Raw genomic sequence first — 23792 nt, 5'->3', positions numbered from 1 at the left:
CACTCACGCCAGGAGTCTGCGTGTTCTGTGTGCAGAGGACAACCTGGGCACACGTCTACACAGACGTGCGTTGCTCCGTATAGCCTGGAGAGGCTGGGAGAGGGCTCCGAGTTTGCCAGGGAGGGTGGTTTTTCACAGTGCATGTTTCTGACCGCAGCTTTCCCTGCGTGCAGGTGGAAGCAAAGGGGTTCCACCAGGGGTCCCCCTCAGCCTGTGAAGGAAGGGCTCCCGCCGCTTCGCACAACTCACGGCAGAACTGGGGTCGCCTCCAAGGCTTCACCGTGTAGCCAGCGTCCTGGCAGATCTCGGTCAAGGCTGCCATGTGGGTACACAGCCCTGATTCCAGCCGCTGGAATTTGCACATGTCGGACACGCAGTTCTTGAAGAACAGAGAGGCCTTGAGGTGAGGCAGACAGGCCCTTGAGGAGAGAGGTCAAGTCAGAGGGCACGAGCCCTGCTGCCAAGTGACCCCCTCTCACAGCTCTACCCTCCACCCCCCTCCATACTCGAAGGTTCCGCGGGCATCCATGAGCCGTCCACAGAACTGTAATGCCGACAGGCTGTTCAGAAAGTTCTGGTTGCAAGACGGAGGATTTGCCGGGTTCTTCTGGCACCTAGAAGGGACCCACCCCACGTGCCCTCAAGGCTCGCCTCCATCCCCGCCCCAGGCCCCAACCCCCGCAGTGTCGCGGCTCACAGCAGCCCCTAGCGGACAGCGTCGGAACCCCCAAGCCCGAAAGGAGGCTGAGACTAAGCCAGCCCCGGAGCGCCGCAGAGGTGGGGGCGAGCAGGGTGGTGAGCAGCTCGTGAACTTGGCCGGAATGGGAGCAGGGAGAAGAATGACAGACACGGGGTGGGGGTGGGGAGATGCAGGAGAGGAGAAAGAAGAAAAGGGGCGATGCGGGTCAGGGTGCGCGCTTCTCAGAAGGGCGAAGGAGCAGGAAGGCAGACAGTGGGGGTGGGGGTGGGGATGCCCTCACTCCTTGTCCTTATCCTCTGTCTGCCAGCTGTTGCCCAGCTCCTCCATGTCCTGCGCCGGGCTGCCATCTGGCTTCCGGTTGTCATTGCTACTGTCCCCGTCGTAGTTGCCACAGAAGCCACAGAGTTTCCTGGAGTAGGTGCTGGGGCCATGGGGGGAGGAGGCGGTGTTGACGGACAGAAGGGACTCCAGTCACTCACGGGACCAGGGCAGAGAAGGGCAGAGCAGAGGCTTAACAGGTGCAGGCTGCGAGCTCCGGTGCGAACCAGCTGCCAAGTGCACAAGGACCTCCCGCCCCTCACCCCGGAGCCATCCTTACTGCCCGCCTGGAGCCTGGTCCCCTTCCGCTCACATCCCATGGGCTGGAGAGACCGCTCTTCCAAGAGGGCGATTCCTTCAAGCACATTCCCAAAGCATTGTATGTATAGCCTGCTATTCTCACACTGTCTCCTCATCCTGGGTGAGGTGTTTCCTACCCTCCCCCACTAAGAGCTAGTGCCTGGAAGGGAAGGGGAGTGGGGGGTGGGGGAAGGTCCTGGGAGAAGGAGGGAGAACAGAGCAGGAAGACGTGGCAGCAGCCTGTGCACCCCTCACCTGGGCACACTCAAATACAGCTGCTGGTCACCATCCCATCTCACCCGCAAACCGAACACCGTCTGCAGCTCCACAAATCGCCCACTTAAAGCCAAGAAGACGCCTTTCGAAGGTATGGCGGGGAGGGTGACTTGCCGACTCCCAACCTGGAAGGTGGGTCAAGGGAAGAGACACACACACAGATGGGGGCGGTCAAGGAGAAACCCCCGCAGACACCCGCGTCCACGCTGGAAGGCACGACAGCCCTCCCTGGCAATCCTTGGTAACACGAGGAATGTTCTGGAGGCTGTCTGTCCCTGAGGTCAGAGGCTGTCGGCCTGGAGGCACCGGCAGGACTGAAGGGGGAAAAAAAAGGACACTCACCAGCACGCGCCTGCCCCCAAGCAGCGTGATGGTGACCTTGGGCAGCGTCACGTAGATTTTGCTCAGGATGGACATGCTTTCTTGTCCTCGGCCCTCATTCTTCGCCACCACCCTGAAGAACGGCTCTGGGTGGGCAGCGGGATGGAGAGCACCCAGGGGTTCATTCAGCAAGCCTACCTGCCTGCCTGCCTGCCTGCCTGCCTTCCTCCCTTCCTTTCTTAAGATTTTATTTATCCATTTCAGAGAGAGGGAGAGAGCTTGCGTTGTGCCAGCACTAGTGGTGGGGGCAGGGGGCAGGTGGGCAGAGGGAGAGGGAGAAGCAGACCCCCAGCTGAGCAGGGAGCCCAATGCAGGACTTGATTCCAGAACCCTGGGATCACGACCCGAGCTGAAGGCAGACGCTTAACAACGGAGCCACTCAGGCGTCCCTCAACAAGCATTTCTTTCTTTCTTTTTTTTTTTTTTTAAAGATTTTATTTATTTATTTATTTGACAGACAGAGATCACAAGTAGGTAGAGAGGCAGGAGAGAGAGAGAGGAGGAAGCAGGCTCCCCGCTGAGCAGAGAGCCCAATGCAGGACTCGATCCCGGGACCCGGAGATCATGACCTGAGCGGAAGGCAGCGGCCCAACCCACTGAGCCACCCAGGCGCCCCTCAACAAGCATTTCTGAGTGTCCCCTGAGCCTGGCACTGCAGGGATGAAGGGGTCCCCCCAGACCCCGGGTCAGCAGTTTGAGAGGGGAGGCGGGACCCAGATGTGACTTTCGACCTGCTTCTAGAATCACCTGTAACTCTCTTGAGACTTTGTCTCCCGTAAGGGACTGGGACACCCTCCAGGGCAAGGATTTTGTAAAGGGTTCTCTCCTCCCTCTATCGCCAATATTCTGGGCAGGTGCTAGCTAAACGCGGGCCCAGGAAACAGCTGATAAAGAGAAGTGTCTTACCGTGCGCTGTCCCCCCGCCCCAGTCTGGTCCTGCGAAGGTCCTGCTTCTCAGGTGGACCTACCAAGCCTCAATCTGCAGAAGGTCTTGTTCCCATCTTGTGTCTTGTGTCTCCTCGCTCTGCCCCCACTCCCAGCCCTTGCCTGCCACCCACTGTGGTCCCCTGCCCAGCTGTTCTGACCTTATACCCCAGGCACCTCCAGGGCCCTACCTGTCGAATTGCCGCAGGGTTGGGCCAAGATGTAGGTGCATTTGCCCATGAAGCTGAAGTGTCTCCCGTCAAAGGTGATTTGGTGAGGGTCCCCGTACACAGTGCAGGTGGCAGTGCCTGCGGAGGGGAGCCAGTGGGCAACTCATGAAAGGACGGACTAGGCCCTGAGGCCACCCTCGTGCACCCAGAGGCATGCCCCGGTTCCTCTGGCCAAGGGAGGGATTGGGACCCTGGCGTCCCACCCACTCTGACAGGTGGGAGGGTCTCACCATAGGGTTGGCATCCGTACTGGCCATTCTTCAGCTGACACACTGTGTGCGGCCCGCACTGGGAGAAGTTACACTCCATGCGCTTGCCAGGCCTGCAGCGGCAACGTTCTGTGCAATTGGAGCTGAACCACTCCGCCCCAGGCTGGGAGCAAGGGATCCAGAGTCACAGCGCCATAGCTCCTGGGACCCTCCCTCCTTCCCCACCACACCTGCAGACCTAACCTTGCTCATACTCTCCCTCATCCTATCTTCTACCAGATATTCCTGTCTACCACAGGACATTAGCACATGCTGCTCTCTCACCCCGGAATGCTCTTCTGTTCCTTTCTAGATTATTCTTATGCGACCAGCACACAGAGTTCAGTTCAAGGACCACAGCTTTCTAGGGAAGACTTCTCAGACCCCCCCCCCGACTAGGTCAGCCTCACAGTTCTGGGTACCTTTCTTTCCCAGGACTTACTAGAATTGCACCTTCCTAGTAATTTCTGTGACTAACTGCAAGCACTCTGTGAGGGACCATGTCTCTTTATTTACTATCATAGCCTCAACACACAGCACAATGCTTGGCAGGAGCTCTCATTCTAGAAACACTTGCTGTATCAGAGTGACCCAAGACCCCGCGTGTCCTCCAGGATCTGAGAGCATTAGGAGAGCAAGGACCATGCCCTATTTGTGGTGGTCCCAATTCCAGGAGGGTTGAACATACTCAAGAAACATTCATTGGGGAGCACCTGGGTGGCTCAGTGGGTTAAAGCCTCTGCCTTTGGCTCAGGTCATGATCCCAGGGTCCTGGGATCAAGCCCCACACTGGGCTCTCTGCTAAGCTGGGAGCCTGCTTCCCTTCCTCTCTCTCTGCCTGCCTCTCTGCCTACTTGTGATCTCTATCTGTCAAATAAATAAATAAAATCTTAAAAAAAAGAAACATTCATTGGAGGCACAAATAAATCTTTATAAGACATGCAAAGATGTCTCCTAGGGCAGGCAAGAGATGCTGAATGCTGACGGTTGTGATAGATCTTTCTGAGGCAGAAGTTTTAGCCTAATCCTGACAAAGGAACACCCAGGAAGCTGGTTAAAGGGAAGTGGGGGAAAAAAGTAGTCCCCAAAGAGATAAAAAGGAACTCAGATGACAGATGGGAAGAACACCAGTTCTGAGAAAAGCCATGGGGCGGGAGTGAATAGCTTAATATGCTTTTAATAACTTACTTATGATATTTATCATAATTAGCTAATAATAGTAATATTTAGTAAGTACTAGGTCTGCGTCGGGATCTAATTTCAACTTCACAACAATCTTATGAGGTAAGTAGAAATTATGGGCACATTTTGTAGACACGGAAGAGGGAAAGAATCTTGCCCGAGGTCACCCACCAAGTGAATGCTAGAGCCCAGGCTTAAAGGTCCGACTGGCTTGATTCTCGGGTGGCACCGTCCCATAGAGCGGCCACCAGCCTCTTGTGGCTGTCGAGCTCATGAAACGTGGGTCCAAGCTGAGATATACCCAAAGTGTAAAAATACACACTAGATTTCAAAGAATTAGTATTGGGGGGGAAGGAATGTGAGCAATCTCATTAATAACTTCATTACATGTTGAAATGAGACTAGAAATTGAGTACATTATTGGAATTCATTTAACCTGTTTCCTTTTACTTTTTAAAAATGTGGCTGTTGGGGTGCCTGGGTTGCTCAGTGGGTTAAAGCCTCTGCCTTCGGCTCAGGTCATGATCCCGGGGTCCTGGGATCAAGCCCCACATCGGGCTCTCTGCTCAGCATGGAGCCTGCTTCTCCCCATCTCTCTCTGCCTACTTGTGATCTCTGTCTGTCAAATAAATAAATAAAATCTTTAATAAAAAATGTGGCTGTCAGGAAACCTAAAATAATGGGTGAGGCTTGCATGCGATCCCTTTTGGACAACAGTGGCCTAAAGCCTGCATTCCTTTACAGCCTTGGCTTGTGTCGAATCTTCTCGGAGGGGTGGGCAGTGTGGAGGGGCTACCCATTCGGGGAGACAGTAACTCCTGTGTTTTATTCTTTTTCTTTTTTTAATTAAAGGATTTTATTTATTTATTTGACAGAGATCACAAGTAGGCAGAGAGGCAGGCAGGGGTGGTGGGGGGGAGCAGGCTCCCTGCTGAGCAGAGAGCCCGATGCGGGGCTTGATCCCAGGACCCCGAGATCATGACCTGAGCCGAAGGCAGAGGCTTTAACCCACTGAGCCACCCAGGCGCCCCTGTTTTTTTCTTTTTAAAATAATTTATTTATTTGACAGGAAGAAACACAGTGAGAGAGGGAACACAAGCAGGGGGAATGAGAGAGGGAGAAGCAGGCTTCCCGCTGAGCAGGGAGCCCGATGTGGGTCTTGATCCCAGGACACTGAGATCATGTCCTGAGCCGAAGGCAGATGCTTAACCACTGAGCTACCCAGACGCCCCAACTCCTGTGTTTTGACGGGGTTTGCAAGTCCCATTGGAAGAAAATTCTGGAACGCTGTGTTCTGCCCTGAACATGCCCGAAGCTCTACTCAGCATCCAGGGCTCTCTGCGTATGCCGGGACCCCCAGCTTTCCTCAAGGAGGAGATGAGGAAGGCCTTGGACCACCTGGCTGGCCCAGTGGGTACTAGCTGGGCCAAAGTGGGTATGTAGCCGATATTTACCGCACGAACAGAGAGGAGGATGAAAAGCCACATTTGGAAAGAATCACTCCACTGTTGTGTAATTCTACCAGCTTGTGAGCTGGCCCCTTGGGACAGTCCCATGGATCCAAAGTCATCTCCCCTTGGGAGCAGATGGAACTAGAACCCACTTGCCATCTCCCTTAGGGGCTCTGGCATCCCGGTGGTCTTACCTTATAGTAATTGTTGTTGTAGAAGCAATTGCAGGAAGAGGCATTGATGCAGCGGGACTCATGAAACAAGAAGCCAGAACTGCAGACACAGCCGGGTTTGCAAAGGGGCCCACAGATGGGCTTGGGTCTCTCGCAGGATGCTGGACAGGCGCAGGACTCGTAGTGGGCATTTGGCGGACATCTTGCTATGGGGAGAACAGCCTGTGTCAGTCCTTCACTCTACTGCTTTTCTCAAGGAGATGTCCTGTCTCCTCTCTTCCCACCCTTGAGTTCTCTAAGACGGAGGTCCCTATGATTCAGCCATAAAAAGGAGGGGTGATCCGACATGTGGATGAACTTGACATTCTAGCGCACAGATGAACCTTTAAAATACGGTGTCGAGTACGAGGAGCTAGTCACAAGGGACCACGTATTACATCCTTCTATGTGGGTGCAATGTCCAAAATTGACAGAGACCGAACGTGGGTTAGGGGTTGCCAGGAGATGGGGCACGGTGGGGGTTGGGGAGAATGTGGAGTGAGCGCTAATGGGTAGGGGGTTTCTTTGGGGCTGATAAAAATGTTCTGGATTGAAGGGCACCTGGGTGGCTCAGTGGGTTAAGCCTCTGCCTTTGGCTCGGGTCATGATCTCAGGGTCATGGGATCGAGCCTCGTATCAGGCTCTCTGTTTAGCAGGGAGCCCGCTTCCCCCCCACCACCACCAAACTCTCTCTGCGTGCCTCTCCGCCTTCTCGTGATCTCTGTCAAATAAATAAATAAAATCTTAAAAAAATACATTTTTAAAAATGTCCTGGGTTTAGAAACTGATGTTTGCACAATCTTGTGGATACACTAAAACCACTCAATTTGGGGTGCCTGGGTGGCTCAGTGAGTTAAAGCCTCTGCCTTTGGCTCCAGTCATGATCCCAGGGTCCTGGGATCGAGCCCCACATTGGGCTCTTTGCTCCGCAGGGGGCCTGCTTCCTCCTCTCTCTCTCTGCCTCTCTGCCTACTTCTGATCTCTGTCTGTCAAATAAATAAATAAAATCTTAAAAAAAACCAACCCACTCAATTGTACGCTTTAGAAGAATGAACTATATGGTAGATGAATTATATCCTTATTTAAAAAAAAAAAAGAATGTTGTAAGCCTAGTGTTTGGCTCCCAATGGCCTCCACCCCCACTTCCTGCTTCCCTCTTGGTCACGGTGGTCCTTATTTTTTCTAAAGCTACCATGTTCCATTCATCTCTCCTCTAAGACTGTACTTTTCCACTAGATGCATCCATTTATCTAAGTCTCTTTCCGACTCACGGTCTCTTACTTTCTGCTGTTTGTCCAGTGTTCCATCACATACCTGGAGTATGTCCAGGGGTTGTAGAGGTCATGGAGGTACTTGGGGTAGTTGTAGGAGGCATCACCAAGACTGTTGGCCTAATTGGTACAAGTGTTGGGCTGGGCTGGGGTGTCGTAGGAGTTGTGGGCTTTTTAGTGGGGACGGTAGATTTTTCAGTGGGGATGGTGGTCTTTTTAGTGGGGGCAGTGGACTTTTCTGTAGGGACAGTGGGTGCTTCTGTGGGGATGGTGGTTTTTTCAGTGGGGATGGTGGTCTTTTTAGTGGGGATGGTGGGTTTTTCTGTGGTCTTTTTAGTGGGGGCAGTGGGCTTTTCTGTGGGGATGGTAGTCTTTTCAGTGGGGATGGTGGGTTTTTCTGTGGTCTTTTTAGTGGGGGCAGTGGGCTTCTCTGTGGGGATGGTAGTCTTTTCAGTGGGGATGGTGGGTTTTTCTGTGGGGATGGTAGTCTTTTCAGTGGCGATGGTGGGTTTTTCTGTGGGGATGGTAGTCTTTTCAGTGGGGATAGTAGTCTTTTTAGTGGGGGCAGTGGGCTTTTCTGTAGGGACAGTAGGTTTTTCTGTGGGGATGGTAGGCTTTTCAGTGCGGACAGTGGGGTTTTCTGTAGGGACAGTGGGCTTTTCTGTGGGGATGGTAGTCTTTTCAGTGGGGACAGTGGGCTTTTCTGTGGGGATGGTAGTCTTTTCAGTGGGGATAGTAGTCTTTTTAGTTGGGGGAGTAGGCTTTTCTGTAAGGACAGTGGGATTTTCTGTGGGGATGGTAGTCTTTTCAGTGGGGACAGTGGGTTTTTCTGTGGGGATGGTAGTCTTTTCAGTGGGGACAGTGGGTTTTTCTGTGGGAATGGTGGGCTTTTTAGTGGGGACAGTGGGTGTTTCTGTGGGAATGGTGGGCTTTTCAGTGGGGATGATAGGTTTTTCTGTGGGGTTGGTGGTATTTTCAGTAGGGACAGTGGGTTTTTCTGTGGGGATGGTAGGCCTTTTAGTGGGGACAGAAGAGTTTTCTGTGGGCATAGTGGTCTTCTCAGTAGGGATAGTAGGCTCTAAAGTGGGGATGGTGCATATTCCTGTGGACTCGGTGGTCTCTTCAGTGGGGATGGTGCATATTTCTGTGGACTCAGTGAGGATAGTGGGTCTTTCTGCAGGGATGGTAGTTTTTTCTATAGGGACGATGGGCTTTTCTGTGGGCATGGTGGTCTCTTTAGTGAGGAGAGTGGGCTTTTCTGTGGGGACAGTGGTCTTTTCAGTGGAGATAGTGGGTTTTTCTGTGGGGATGGTAGTTTTTTCTGTGGGGACAGTGGACCTTTTAGTGGGGATAGTGGGTCTTGCTGTTGGGACAGTAAGTTTTTCTGTAGGGATGGTGGGTTCTTCAGTAAGGATGGTAGGTTTAGCTGTGGAGACAGTGAGTTTTTCTGTAGGGACAGTGGACCTTTCAGTGGGGGTGGTGAGTTTTGCTGTGAGGATAGTGGGTTTTTCTGTAGACATGAGTTTTTCTGTGGGCATGGTGGGTTTTTCTGTGGGAATAGTGGTCTCTTCGGTGGTGATGGTAGGTTTTTCTGTGGGGACTGTAGGTCTTTCTGTGGTAACAGTAGTCCCTTCTACAGGGACCATGGGCTTTTCAGTGTGGACAACAGGCTTTTCTGTGGGCATGGTGGGTTTTTCTGTGGGAATAGTGGTCTCTTTGGTAGCGATGGTGGGTTTTTCTGTGGGGACTGTAGGTCTTTCTGTGGTAACAGTAGTCCCTTCCATGGGGACCATGGGCTTTTCAGTGTGGACAATAGGCTTTTCTGTGGGCATGGTGGGTTTTTCTATGGGGATGGTGGTGTGGATGGTGGTCCTCGCAGTGTGGACTGTGGGTTTTTCTGCAGGGATAGTAGGTTCTTCTGTGGGGATGGTGGTCCTTTCAGTGGAGATGGTGGTCCTTTCAGTGTGGACAGTGGGCTTTTCTGTGGAGACAGTGGGCTCCTCAGGAGGGGCTGTGGACTCCTCAATGGGGACAGTGGACTCCTCTGTGGAGATAGTGGGCTCTTCAAGGCTTAGAGAAGTCTCTTCAATGGGGACATCAGACTCTTCAGTAGAGATAGTGGATTCTTCAGTGGGGATGGTAGACTCTCCAGTGAAGACAGTGGGCTCTCCGGGAGGGACAGTGGTCTCCTCAGAAGGGACAATGGGTTTTTCAGTGGGAATAGTGGGCTCTTCTGTGGGGATGGTGGGCTTTTGAGTGGGGATGGTGAGTTTTTCTGTGGGAAAGGTGGATTGTTCTGGGGGAAAGGTAGATCTTTCTGGGAAGACAGTGGACATTGAGGGCACCATGGGATTTTTTGTGGAGATAGTGGCTATTTCACTGAGGACAGTGGGTTTTTCTGTGGGGGCCATGGTATTTTCTGTGGGGACAGTGGCTATTTCATTGTGCACAGTGTGTTTTTCTGGGGGGGGCGTGGGTCTTTCTGTGGGGACAGTGGCTTTTTCACTGGGGCTAGTGTAATTTTCTAGGGAGTGCTTGGGTTCTTCTGTGGTGGCCATAGTTTTCTCTGTGGGAGTCATAGGTTTTCCTGTGGAGACAGGAGTTTCAGAAGGGCCAGGGGGGGAAACTGGAGATTTGGAAGGAAGCTCTTTTGGCACTGTTCCTGCAAAGAAAAACAAACAAACAAACAAGCCCCGGAGTTTAGTCAAAATCATACTGTCACCTTCTTCAGTCGCTTCGAGTGGGCAGGCTCAAAGAGTAACTCACACCTCTCCCACTCCCAACGCCAATCTTCACTCACTTAACAAACTCTCAACAAACACTCCTCCTGATATATGTCAGACATTGCGCCAGATACAGGAAACACAACATGAACAGGATGTCAGTCCTTCCTTCAGGATTGCCCGTCCACTAGATAAGGGGTTGCAGATCCAGCCACAGAAATTCACCGCATCAAAGCCACATTCACTCAAGCAAGCATCCTGGAAAGACCGGGAAGGTCGAGGTAGGCAGAACATGGAACACAAAGCTGTGTGAAAACTTAAGCATGAGAGAGAACTTGATTTTCACCAGTTCCAGAGATGGTCATCTCAGATCAGGGCCCCCCTTTTGGTGCCTAGATTTCGTCTTACCTCGACAAGTCTCATGATTGATCAAGATAAAATCCACAGCAACAACAAAGGCAGTGTTGGTACCCCTGATGGCCTCTAAGATCAGCTGAAGGTAATGAGGGACAGACAAGACAGAAATGCAGATGAATCCCCGGTAGCTCAGGGACTCTCCTGGTCAGTCTGTCCTCTGCCAAAAGGCCTCCTTGTTCTAGTCTCAACAATCCAACGCTGCCCCCACTCCTTTTCAGGAACAAAGTATCCCTCTCAGGGACACCAAGTTCACCTCTGCTCTGCTCCCTTTCCAGGGGCCCCTCTTCTCAGCCCCGATTATACCCAGGCATTATGGCCCCCCTCACCATGTTCCCCACAGACGCTGACGGGGGGAGGGGGGCGCCCTCTCTGTCTCTCACCTGCATGGGCTGTTGATGCCCCAAAGGGATGGTGACAGAGGTGTTCAGCCAGTCAGGACTCTGAGACCCAACACGTTGCCAGATAGTAGATGGGGAACTGCCCGCAGGGCTCTCCAGCAGGAGATTGAGCTTAGTGCCCTCTCCGAGGCCATACATGTGGTAGGCAAACTCCACACAGATGGCACCCGGGGCACAGAAGGGCCTGCTCACCAGTCTGGAAGCCTGGCCCGCCTCAGAGAACTTGTCAGCCTCGATGTAAATATAGCGACCTTCTGGGCAAAAAAGAAGGCAGTCAGAAGAAGGACAAGATGACAAACCGCCACAGGAGCAGCCCAGCATGGTTTTCTCTCACAACACCGTGCTTTCCAAAGCAGGTCTGACGCGAGCACGCAAACTCCCCACACTGTAGCAGGTTTCCCACCCCTCCCCCCCCTGCTGGTTTTGGACTTCTTTTTTTTTATTTTATTTTATTTTTTTTTAAGATTTTATTTATTTATTTGACAGAGAGAGATTACAAGTAGGCAGAGAGGCAGGCAGAGAGAGAGGAAGGGAAGCAGGCTCCCTGCTGAGCAGAGAGCCCGATGTGGGACTCGATCCCAGGACCCTGAGATCATGACCTGAGCCGAAGGCAGCGGCTTAACCCACTGAGCCACCCAGGCGCCCTGGTTTTGGACTTCTAACTGAAGAAGGCAGGAGCCCAAAGAAAAGGAAAACCAAATCATGTGCTGCACCAGTAAATGTCTTGACTGAAAATGAGATTGTGGATTTTGAAGCCTTGGGCTCTGCGAAGTGAGATGCCTGCATTTTCCCGGGAGTTCAGTGACCCCACAGCTATGAAAGTTTTCAACTCACTCTACTTCTGTCCTCTTGCCACAGCTCGGGCACCAGGGCAGCTTCCCAGGAAACACCTGCTGGCTGGTCTTCACCATCTCCAATATCTTCCATCAATCCACCAGTCAACCCCCACCCCGCCCCAGCTGGGAGAAGATTCAGTAATTTGTTGGCTTGAGGGATCCTCAATCCTCACCTCCAGAAGCACCTGTACCTTGGATGTGCATAGTTTTATTTGCACGGGTCCAGTGTCCACCATCCCCTGATGCCTGGGCCCAGTCACAGAAGGGATGGGCATCATCTTCGAAGTCACACTGAGGAAAGCTCTCTAGGAGTCAAAATAGGAGATGTGAGCAACGTGGGCCATGCTTTCTATTCCCCCCTGACCCTCCCTGGCCCCCCGTTCTGATCGATTTGGTCCTTCCGGGGCCTGGTTCTCACCCCCACAGGGAGCAGTGCTGATTGCATCCACTGCCACAGCTGGCTCTGGGGTCTCTCCAAACACACCCACCACGGTAAACTGAACAGACAGAGAAAGGGGGCTGGGAGTGAAAAACCAGCCCAAATGCCCCAGCCCTCCCCACATCTAATTTTATTCTATTCAGGAACCCAGGCACCCTGCTCCCAGTGCCCAAACCCTCAATCCGTTTCAGATATCAGAGGTGCCTACCATGTGCAAGGGATCCTGACCTCTCACTCCTCTGTACCTGAATTTGTCCCTGGGCTGTGTAATTGACAGAAACAGGCTGCCAGTTGGGTCCAGGTTGTCCTGAGAAGAGAGTGTGTTTCCGGATGCTGCCTGCAATGAAAGGGGAATACGTGGGAGAGTATTCCTCTCTCCCAAATGGGAGCAGGTCCTTCTCTCTCCCTCTCCTGGCACTTGTATCTGTTTTTTCCAGAAGCCTGAGTCCACTCCATGGAGTAACCTTGCATATATCCTAGATTTCCCTAGACCCTAAGGGATGCCCCATAGTTTCCTGTCAACCTAACCCTCGCAGATGAGCCTCAGGTCCTGGAAAGCCAGCGACTGCCAGGCTCACCCAAGACGGAAGCAGAGACAGTGAGGGCTGCACCAGGTGACTGTCCACGGAGGATATAGTGGAAGGACAGGCTTAGACAGCCAGAGGAATGGCTCCGCGGGCTCAGGAGGACAGATTTCTGCCTCGGTTTTGCATTCTTGGGGTCCAGGAGCATGTAGAAGCCACCTACAAAGGAAAGGGCCGGTAAGGTGAGGTGGCTGAAATTGAGGGAGTCGGGCACAGCGACAGGACTCTGGGACTGCAGGGGTCCTGGGCCTGGAAAGCCCCAACAGCTGCCTAGGATGGGCCAGCGCTGAGGGGGGCCCACATCTGGCTGTGGCCTCCAAGCCTTCCAGAAATGTTTGGCAAGAATGATAAGGACGCAGGCACCGCCGTAAGAAACGCAGCATCCTCTTAGAAGAAGCAGGCAGGGGGCGCCTGGGTGGCTCAGTGGATTAAAGCCTCTGCCTTCAGCTCAGGTCATGATCCCCGAAGTCCTGGGATCGAGCGCCGCATCAGGCTCTCTGCTCAGCAGGGAGCCTGCTTCCCCCTCTCTCTCTGCCTGCTTCTCTGCCTACTTGTGATCTCTCTCTCTCTCTCTCTGTCAAATTAAAAAAAAAAAAAAGAAGAAGAAGAAGCAGGCAAAAACCTGGACTTTGTATTCTGAGGCTTTCGGAGCCCGCGGAGTCCTGCCCTCTTCCTTTTCCCAACCCATTGGACCGCCTTGCAGCTCAGGCAGCCAATCAGCTTGGAGCCCGCTCCGTGACGCAACTGGTAGCCGGAGGCGGGGCCTAAGGCTGCGCAGGGTGCTAGTCCCTGACTCCCACTCAGTCGCGTCAGGTGAGCGCGGTCGCACCCTGCCGGGAAAGGCGGGCTCCGTGAAGGGCGGAAAGGGGTGGAGGGGAGGGAGTCGGGTAAGTGGGAGAAAAGGAAGGAAAGATGGAAAAATAGGAAGCAAGAGGGAAAAAGCGAGAGAGAAAATTAAAACAACAGGCAGCGTTTACTGAGCCGCAGGGCTCGGCCTGGGGTGCTAATACTCAGGCGGCGGGGCGGGGGTGGGGGGCGGCAATGCCGGGACGGGCCGGCCCCGCCCCGCCCTGCTCTCCGGGGCATCTGAGTGAAGGGGAGGGGTGGCTCTCCAGGTCTTTCTAGAAGGTTGACCTCAGGGCGCCTGGGTGGCTCCGTGGGTTAAGCCTCTACCTTCGGCTCAGGTCATGATCCCAGAGTTCTGGGATGGAGCCCCGCATCGGGCTCTCTGCTCAGCGGGGAACATGCTGCCCTCCTCACCCCTTCCTGCCTCTCTGCCTACTTGTGATCTCTCTCTCACAAATAAATAGATAAATCTTTAAAAAAAAAAAAAAAAAAAGGCTGACCTCGGGCAGCGGGGAAAGAGCCCAGGAAGGAGAGAAAGTCGTTGGAGTGGGCCAGAGGGCGTATGGGCCGTGGGGGGAGACAGAGGAGAAGAGGAAAGAACAGGAAAACGAAGGGAGGGGATTGTGGATGGAGAAATGCAAAAGGGACACAGAACAAAGAGATGGGAACTTAGGGAAGAAATTTAGGGAACGTGGGTTAGGGTTAGGGTTAGTTTGTGGGATGGCAGAGGGGGCAGGGGGTGGGGAAGCTGAGTGTGTGTAGTTTGCTTTCTGCTGAGTAACTTGTGCTGACCGACGTTTGAGGTCGCTGGGGTTCACCTCGCCCCGTCCCGGGGCAGTTATTACCGCCTGGTTAGTGAGGCAAACATCGCAGAGGTCACTGGAAGCCCAGAAAGGCCAAGGGCGGAAGCATGGCTGTTACTCACTACCAGGGCTAGAGAAATCATCGTCGGGCCCCACGTTCGGCACCCCAGAAGGCCCCTTCTTCTGGACCCACTTGGCCCCAGAGGCTGTTGGGATCCAGCTCCAGCCACAGAGATCGTTTGGAATGTCGAAACTGCACGTCTGCATCATGCAGACTGAGGGGAAGAAGAGGGAGAAGGGAGGATTTAGCTTTTACTAGGAGGAGGCAGCTCCAAGAAGTATGCCGCAGCCTGGGGTCAGAATTCCGAGTGTTAGTCTGTGGCCTGCTGTCCACCGTGGGGGGCTTAATTCCTGGGACAGATTGCTTAAGCTGCCTGTTTCTTCATTTGTAACTGGGAACAGCACTACCCGCCTGTCATACATTAGATCGTGAGTGAGGAGCCGCTCGCATAATCCTGTCCTCGGTGAGTTCCTTGCACTCAGCTTCTGGAATTTACCTTCCCTTGAATTTGCTCCCCTGAAGTCTCTAATGTCAACTGAGAGCGTTGGTTGTGGGTCAAACTGGGATAATAGCTAGGGTGACCAGACATCCAGCTGGGGCCGGGAACGGAGGATTTCCCCGAGATGCAAGACTTTCAGGGCAAAAAAAGGGGGCAGCCTCGGGCAAACTGGAATGGTTGGTCACTCGAGAAAAGGTATCACTACAACCCTATTAAAAGAGAACCTCTCTTTCGGTGTGGCTGCTTCAGGATTCAAAGGTGTGAGATGTGGAGGCAGAGGGAAGCAAGGAGCCCCAACTCGGAGAGAAAGCAGGGTCGTGGTCCCTGAGCTACTTCTGCCACCCTGGGCAGGTGGTGGAGGCAGAGAGAAAGAGGAAGAGGGACGGGCTTACCGCGATTACAGGAGCCCCGATGGATGGAGATGGCATCCAGAGAGATGTCCAGGTAAGCCGTGCTGCCCCTCACTCCTTCAAACATCACCTGTGGGAGAAAGGAGGGGACCACTCACCCTGTAAGCTCCTTTGCCTCAGGCTCCCAGTTTTCCTGCCTGAATTCAGATGGCCCAGCCCCGTGCCCCTTCCTTGCTCCAGCCCCTCCTGCCCAACCGCCCCCCCCATACACACACCCAGATTCCCCCCTGGGGCTCAAGCCTCTGCCCTTGGCCTCACCTGGCTGGGGAGGACAAGCCCCATAGGCACGGTGACAGCAGTGGGCATCCAGGAGGGGCTCTGGGTGTTAATGTGCTTCCAGAGCACGCTGGGGTGCTTTTCCTTGCTGTCCCTGAGCAGTAGCAGTCTGAGCTGGGCGCCCCACGACAGCCCAAACATGTGGTAGGCGAAGTGCACGCAGAGGGGGCCTTGCTCCCATATGGGGGGGCTGCGTAGACGGGCCACCCCGCCCCGGTGGAAGGTGCTTGATTCCATGTGCAGGTAGTGGCCCTCTGGGGAAGGCAGAGCCCAGGATGGCGAGGGGGCCCTACCGCCCCCATCCAGAGTCCAGGCGCCCACTTCCAGCTGCCTCCCTTCTCCCTGTGCCCAGGTCTGCCCAAGCCCACCTCCCAGCTGTCTCCCTAAAGCTTAGGCTTCCTCACCTCCATTGGGGTACCCCCCGGGGGGACCAGTGGTGCCGGTGGGGGAGGGCCCACTGGCTCGAATCCAGTCCCCGTCATCCGTGGACGCTTGGGTCCAGTCACAGAGGGGTTTGGAGTTATCCTCAAAGTCACACTGGGTGAGAACAGCTGGGAAGAAAGGGCTGCTCTGAGGCCAGGACGAGGGAGAGAGCCAAACTGGGGGCTGGCGGTTAGCCGGGTTTCTAAGCATAGAGAAGGCAGCCACTAGGAGATTTGGGGTCCAGAGCAGAGTTTCTTAAAAGAATCTGAGAAGTAAGAATCTCTTAGGAGAGATTCGGGGCAGGGGTCAGGGCAGAATGAGTTCTGGGACAGGGGTGGCAAGCTGAGGGGCCAGGGGCTTTGTCTAGGCGCATACATTTTGTTGTTATTTGAACGAGACTGTTCCACGTAGGGCTTGGCCTCTACTCCTCCGTGTTTCCTCCACCCTCTGACATTCACTACATGTCTGTGCCATCACTCAGCCCCGAGGGCACTGGAGGTGGCCGTCTTAGGGAAGGAGAGAGATCTGAGTTGTGCTGGTTTCCAACTTACAGTTATCCCTCGAGTTGCGAGCAACTGCCTTCCAGTCCGGAGGCTTCTCTTTCCTTGGGGTTGATTTGGAAAAACAGAGAAGGCGGGGTGGAAGGAATATTTGTCATTATCAAGAATCATAAGCGTCGATGATCGCGAGCTTTCTGAGCGGTCATTTTTGGAAGACGTTTCCTTTCGTGTTCTCCATATCATACCAAAGTGTGTGCAGTGAACGTATATTTACTTGTCTTCTTTAAGGTTTTCAAAAGGGCATCCAGCCTCCTTACGTTAAATTCTCATCTGTCGGGGCACACCTGGGTGGCTCAGTGGGTTAAGCCTCTGCCTTCGGCTCAGGTCATGATCCCAGGGTCCTGGGATTGAGCCCCACATCGGGCTCTCTGCTTGGTGGGGAGCCTGCTTCCCCCTTTCTCTCTCTCTCTGCCTCTATACCTACTTGTGATCTCTCTCTGTCAAATAAATAGATAAAATATTTTTTTAAAAAATTCTCAGCTGGGGCGCCTGGGTGGCTCAGAGGGTTAAGCCTCTGCCTTCAGCTCAGGTCATGGTCCGAGGGTCCTGGGATCCAGCCCCACATGGGGCTCTCTGCTCAGTGGGGAGCCTGCTTCTCTCTCTCTCTCTCTCTCTCTCTCTGCCTGCTGCTCTGCCTACTTGTGATCTCTCTCTGTCAAATAAATAAAATCTTAAAAAAAATTTTTTTTCATCTATCTCCTAAAAAAAAGAAAAAGCATCTCCCCTCCGAGCTCCTCCTACCCCCACAGGGCCCCTCAGCGCCTCTGTGCCCGAGGTGGCCTGCGTGGTAGAGGCTTGGTTTCTGGAGCGGTCCTTAAGTGTTTGAACCCGGGGAAGCTCCTTCCTTCAGACCCAAAGTGGGGACTTTGTGAGTTCCCTGCTGCCGCATGGGTGGCAAGTGGTCCTGCCTCAGCCGTAGGCCACTGAACATATAGATGAGTTACAGAGGGCTGGCCCTTCTGAACCCTGCAAACTCCCCGAACCTCACAGAGAGGCCGGCTGTCCCTCCCCAGGTGGTGTGGGCCACACGAAACAGCCCTCCCCTTTACTCATTCAAGTTCTGTTTGCTCAGATCATCCCCAGACAAGCTCCAGGACACCAAGCCATCCATCAGGTCTCACTGCCTCTACCTGAAGTCTCCTGTCTGCTGAATTTGCCCATTTTCTGAGAGCCCCACCCCTCTTTCTTGTCTGTCTCCCCAGCTCTGTACCCCCTCCCTCTCTTTCAAGTCCGGGCTCTGTCTTTTTCCCACTGAGCTGCTCACACCCCTCAGTTCCATGTTCTCGGGCAGCGGGTTTCCCGCCACCATCCCAGTTCATCATCCTCTTCCTCCCCAGGGCTATGCCCTTTGTGGTTACCCTGCTTACGCCCTCCAGCTTTGCCCCACGCCCTCCAGCTTTGCCCCTCGCCCTCCCTCAGAGCCACCTCTGATCACTCCCGGAGCCCAGCTTACCGGACAGGGGCAGGCAGGTGGCCCTGGCCCCAGGCGGCCCCCGCCAGCAGCACCAGAGTCCAGACTGGAGGAGCCATGTGGGACCTCAGAGGCGGCTCTCAGGGGAGAGGGGAAGGCACAATAAGCCCAGGCCACTTTATCCACCTCTGACCCTCCTCACTTGACAACCTTCGGAGAATGCCATGAAAACCAGACAGAGAACACGGGAGCCCTCTGGGAAATGGAAACTACAAGGGTGGAAATGTAATCTCCAACAAAGAGAAATGAAGGGAGAGCAGGAGAGAAGGAAAGCAAGAAAGACAAGAGAAAGAGATTCAGAGAACCCGTCCGGGAAGTCTAACATCCAAACAAAATGGTTCAAAACAGAAGGAACCAAGGAGAAGAAATGCCTTAAGAGAAACCACACAGGAAGATTTCCCGGGACTGAGATACCGTCTCTTGATTAGAAGGGGTCTCGTTTGATGAATGCAAGGACACCCATGGAAGGCACGTCATGAGATTCGAGAGTAGCAGGGGGGAACAGAAGACCCTAACCACTTCCAGATAGAAAAAAGCAAGTCACATACTTTCTAAGGATCGGGAATCAGCATGGCCTCAGGCTTTTCAATAGCAACCATGGGTTCTAAAAGGTCGTGGAACATTGTCTGCAGAATTCCAACGGAAAATCATTTCAAACCTAAAATTCTATAGCTGGCAACGGTGGCATAAACGACTGGCCAGTCAAATAAGGTGGGACTGGAAACGCTTAATGGCAAAGAATTGAAAAAGACAAGTCTCACAGAAGACATGCCACCAGTCGGTGAACACTGGAAAGAGGTTCTGCTTCACTAGTACGAAGGAAAATGCTAGTCAAAACTACAGCTGTCACAGTAACCACTGTTTAAGTGACTGAAAGCATTGCCTGTTGGCCAGGATGTAGGTAGACACACTCAAATACACTGGTGCTAAGACTAGTTTGGGAAGACTTCTCAGAAGGTAATGTGACAGAAGGTAATGTGACAGTGACTCTTAAACTTTCTAGCATGGGGGCGCCTGGGTGGATCAGTGGGTTAGAGCCTCTGCCTTTGACTCAGGTCATGATCCCAGAGTCCTGGGATCGGCCCCGCATCGGGCTCTACGCTCGGCGGGGAGCCTGCTTCCTCCTCTCTCTCTCTGCCTGCCGCTCTGCCTACTTGTGATCTCTGTGAAATAAATAAATAAAATCTTAAAAAAAAAAAAACAACTTTCTAGCATGCATGGTTTCGACCTGCCTTATTTTTCTATGAATCTCTCCACAGAACTCCACGTGTATTTGCCTAAAGCTGGGCACACCTTAAAGATGATCATTGGCATATGGGTTATAACAGCGTCCTGGGATCGAGTCCCGCATCGGCTCCTTGCTCGGCGGGGAGCCTGCTTCTGCCTCTGCCTGCCATTCTGTCTGCCTGTGCTCGCTCGCTCTCCCTCTCTCTCTCTGACCAAAAAAAAAAAAAAAAAAAAAAATCAAGATTACCTAAATGTTTACCAGCAGATAGACAGTTGGATCATACTCAAGGAATATTTTTTCATATGAAGGAATATTATGGAGGTATTAAAAGGAATGGCACCCTTCAAAAATTAAAAATAGACTTACCATAGGGTCCAGCAATTCCACTTCTGGGTGTATAGACCCAAAAGAATTAAAAGCAAAGACTTGGAAGAGAGGCAGTATTTGCCATAACCAAAAGGTGAGAGCAACCCAAGAGTCAAACAAAATAAGGTGTATTTGTACAATGGGATATCATTCCACCTTTGAAGTGAGGAAATTCTCACACATGCTACACCATGGAGGAGACGATGCTAAGTAAAGCAAGCCCGACCCAGAAGGACAAATATCACAGGATTCCGCTTATCCGAGTTACCTGCAGCAAACTCCCAGAGACGGGAAGTAGAATGGCCATTGCCGAGAATGGGGAGTTAGTGCTTAACTGGGACAGAATTTCCGTTGGGAAAGATGATAAGGTTCCGTGGATGGCCAGCGGTGGTGGTTTCCCAATGTGAATGTACTTAGTGACACTGAACGTGCACTTAGAAATGGTTAAGAAGAGGGATGCCTGGCCGGCTCAGTGGGAGGAGCACAAGACTCTGGATCTTGGGATCGTGAGTTTGAGCCCCATGTTGGGTGTAGAGATGACTTGAATAAATAAGAAGATTTTTTTAAAAAAGATTTAAAAATGGTTAAGAATGGAGCCCCCGGGTGGCTCAGTCATTAAGCATCTGCCTTCGGCTCAGGTCAGGATTCCAGGGTCCTGGGATCGAACCCCCCACATCGGGCTCCCTGCTCGGCGGGAAGCCTGCTTCTCCCTCTCCCACTCTCCCTGTTTGTGTTCCCTTTCTTGCTGTGTCTCTTGCAAATAAATAAAATCTTCCAAAAAAAAAATGGTGAAGAAGGTAAATATTATGTTCTGAGTCTGTTTCCACAATTAAAAATTATTTCACGGGGTACCAGGGTGGTTTGTATTTCCTCTCTTGCTGTCTGTCTGTCTGTCTGTCTCTCTGTCAAATAAATAAAATATTTGAAAATAAATAAAAATAATTTCAGAAATATCACCTGATGTTCTAACACTGTTAAAGTTTATTTCTGGCTTAAAGAAGAAGGGAATGATGATAGATCGAGATGTTCTGATAGTGGAAAGAGAACCTGCATATGTTATTAAATGAAAGAGGCCGAAAAGTCCAGAACACAGACAATCGGAGGGACAAGCCGGCTCTGCATAGGGAGGGTTGGGGAGGCATGTTCCCGAGGCATGTTTAGTAGCCTCTGTTTTTTGTTCGTTTGTTTTTCAAAGATTTTATTTATTTATTTATTTATTTATTTATTTATTTATTTAACGGAGAGTGAGAGAGAGAGAGAATAAGCAGGAAGAGCAGCAGAGAGAAAGGGAGAAGGAGAAGCAGGCTTCCCCGCTGACCTGCCCCCCCCCATCCTTCCCAGGGCTCAAACCCAGGACCCTGGGATCAGAACCTGAGCCAAAAGCAGACGCTCAACCGACTGAGCCACCCAGGTGCCCCTAAAGATTTTATTTTTAAGTAATCTCTACACCCAACATGGGACTCAGATTCATAACCCTGAGATCAAGGGTCGCAGGCTCCACTGCCTAAGCCAGTCAAGTGCCTGTAGCAGCCTCTGTTTTATCTGCGGAGTAGAAGGCGAGCAGAGAAAGCTCTGGAGACAAGCAGGCCACAGCAGTACCCCTCTGAGGGTCCAGTACCCCTCTGGGCAGTCCTGCCCAGAGCCAACTCACCCCTCCCTTCTAGTTTGGGCTCATACCAGCCGCCCTCCTCTGGCCCACGCCTTCCTTGCCCCAGCACACTTTGCAATCCTCAGGGCTTCTCTCCACACATGCCCCCCTCTGAGGGGCTGACCACAGGTGGCCAAGCAGACAAGCAGTTTGGTAGGGAGCGTGTAGGGGTCCCTGGTCCCCCAGGTCCCTGGTGACAGGAAGGGAAGGTTTTTGGAAAGAGGTGACACCTGAGAGGCTTTCTAAGCCACAGAGAGATGGTAATGAGGCAAAGAAGTTGGCATGGCACATCCAGGAAGAGAGAATGTTCCAGGCTTAGAGGGAGCATGACATTTTTAAAGAATGGTCTGCGTCTGGGGCGCCTGTGTGGCTCAGTGGGTTAAAGCCTCTGCCTTCAGCTTGGGTCATGATCCCAGGGTCCTGGGATCGAGCCCTGCATGGGGCTCTCTGCTCAGCAGGGATCCTGCTTCCTCCTCTCTCTCTCTCTGCCTACTTGTGGTCTCTGTCTGTCAAATAAATAAATAAAATCTTAAAAAAAAAAAAAAAAAGGGAATGGCCAGTGTGTGTGTGTGTTTGTGTAACACTGGGAAGAGGCAGGGGCCCCAGCTTGGGGAACCTTGAATATTTTGAGGTACCACCAAAAGTTTTTAAACAACAAGGGTTACCTGACTCGACTTGCATTTTCTCTTTTTTTTTTTTTTTTTTTAAGATTTTATTTATTTATTTGACAGAGAGAAATCACAAGTAGGCAGAGAGGCAGGCAGAGAGAGAGAGAGGGAAGCAGGCTCCCTGCTGAGCAGAGAGCCCGACGCGGGACTCGATCCCAGGACCCTGAGATCATGACCTGAGCCGAAGGCAGCGGCTTAACCCACTGAGCCACCCAGGCGCCCCTCAACTTGCATTTTCAAAAGGCCACCCGGACACCCTGGTAAGATGTGGACCAGAGGGGGCCTGGCCCTGGCTGGAGCCGGGGGGGACAGGAGAGGAGGCTGTCAAGGGTGAGAGATGGTGGCGCAGTTGCACACTAACATCAAGACGGCATGAGAGGGGACATGAGCAGATCGAGAACTTTCCAGAAGCTAGAAACAGCCATTCTTGCGGGCTAACCTCACTGAACCTCATGTCCTCCTCACTGTAAAATCATGTAGAAACTGAACTCCAAGGAAATGAATCGTGTCCAAATTTCCCATATCCCACCACACCCAGGTGTTCCTAGAAACCTTTGGTTTCATTCCCTTCACCTCAGCAGCCCCCTACTCTCTGCCATCAAATCTATGCCCAGGGCACTGGGCCTTTGCCCCTGACGAGCGAGCGAAAGGGGATGCCTGGGGCAGCCATTCTCACGAGCTCAGGGCCCAGGGCCGGTACAGTCACGCACCAGGCACTGGAGAGGGAAGTCCCCAACCCCCTCACAGACCTGGGGACTCCTGCCTAAATGAGCACCAATAGGACCACCGAGGGATCAGATCAGGGGAGACAGAGATCCTCTCTGCCTCTTGACACCAAAGCGGGACATGTAAAGAATGCCCAGCCCCGCCCCTGGTCGACCCTTCCTCCATACCAGGTTAGGAGAAGAATCAAGAGAGGGACAGAGCCAGGAAATGGTTAACCCAGGGAAGAGCCACAGAAGCAAACTGACCCACAGCCCCTCCTGGTTGGGCAATAAGTCCTCTGAGGGCTGCTTTTGCTGACCTCTCTTTGGCGCCACAGAGCCACAGAGCGGGACAGTCACAGCTTCCAACCTGTCTGGGGTGGGGGTTGGTGTGCGAGGCAGGACAGAATGGGGTGGTGGTGTGGAAGGACACCACAGGGCTCTGCATTTGGGGGTGTCAGAATGCACAAGGCCCCTGAGGGTTTGTCACTTGGTCAAGCCTAGCAGCTGTAGGCAGAGGTGTGAGGGACCCCGGCATGTGGAAGAACCCCAGAAGCGCTCCAGAGAATTAACGCCAGTCCTGGCTTTGCTGTGTTTCCTTAAACAGTACTCTCCGTCTCTGGGCCTTAGTTTGCTCTTCTGCAAAATGGAGAGACTAGCACAGCTAAGTTCTTTTAAAAGCAGAAATTGTGGGCAGGTCATGTAAATATTTTTATTAATCCTTTTTTTTTTTTTATTAAATCAAGAGGAGAGGGGCCACCTGGGTGGCTCAGTGGGTTAAGCCTCTGCCTTCAGCTCAGGTCATGGTCTCAGGGTCCTGGGATCGAGACCTGCATCGGACTCTCCACTCAGTAGGGAGCCTGCTTCCCCCCCCACCTGCCTGCTTCTCTGCCTACTTGTGATCTCTCTCTCTGTCAAATAAATAAATAAAATCTTGGT

At 52.7% G+C, this 23792-nt stretch overlaps 1 protein-coding gene across 1 annotated transcript in view; it reads right to left on the bottom strand.

Moving 5' to 3' along the window:
• Positions 1 to 18298, bottom strand: part of ZAN (zonadhesin) — a 34970-nt gene extending 16672 nt beyond the window's left edge. The window contains 23 exon segments of the mRNA XM_044233994.1: positions 250 to 419; positions 507 to 614; positions 981 to 1121; positions 1574 to 1719; positions 1937 to 2061; positions 3091 to 3207; positions 3360 to 3501; positions 6205 to 6389; positions 7504 to 8507; positions 9012 to 9511; positions 10091 to 10155; positions 10625 to 10709; positions 11014 to 11285; positions 12059 to 12172; positions 12286 to 12364; positions 12552 to 12643; positions 12885 to 13049; positions 14662 to 14814; positions 15492 to 15579; positions 15768 to 16039; positions 16190 to 16336; positions 16760 to 16812; positions 18222 to 18298. Of these exon segments, the coding sequence (XP_044089929.1) occupies positions 250 to 419; positions 507 to 614; positions 981 to 1121; positions 1574 to 1719; positions 1937 to 2061; positions 3091 to 3207; positions 3360 to 3501; positions 6205 to 6389; positions 7504 to 8507; positions 9012 to 9511; positions 10091 to 10155; positions 10625 to 10709; positions 11014 to 11285; positions 12059 to 12172; positions 12286 to 12364; positions 12552 to 12643; positions 12885 to 13049; positions 14662 to 14814; positions 15492 to 15579; positions 15768 to 16039; positions 16190 to 16336; positions 16760 to 16812; positions 18222 to 18298 (4300 nt within the window).
• Between the last annotated feature and the right edge of the window lie 5494 nt (positions 18299 to 23792).

Source organism: Neovison vison, chromosome 14 (assembly GCF_020171115.1).
Source record: "Neovison vison isolate M4711 chromosome 14, ASM_NN_V1, whole genome shotgun sequence".
NCBI classification, from domain to species: domain Eukaryota; kingdom Metazoa; phylum Chordata; class Mammalia; order Carnivora; family Mustelidae; genus Neogale; species Neogale vison.
This window is presented reverse-complemented; position numbering and strand designations above follow the sequence as displayed.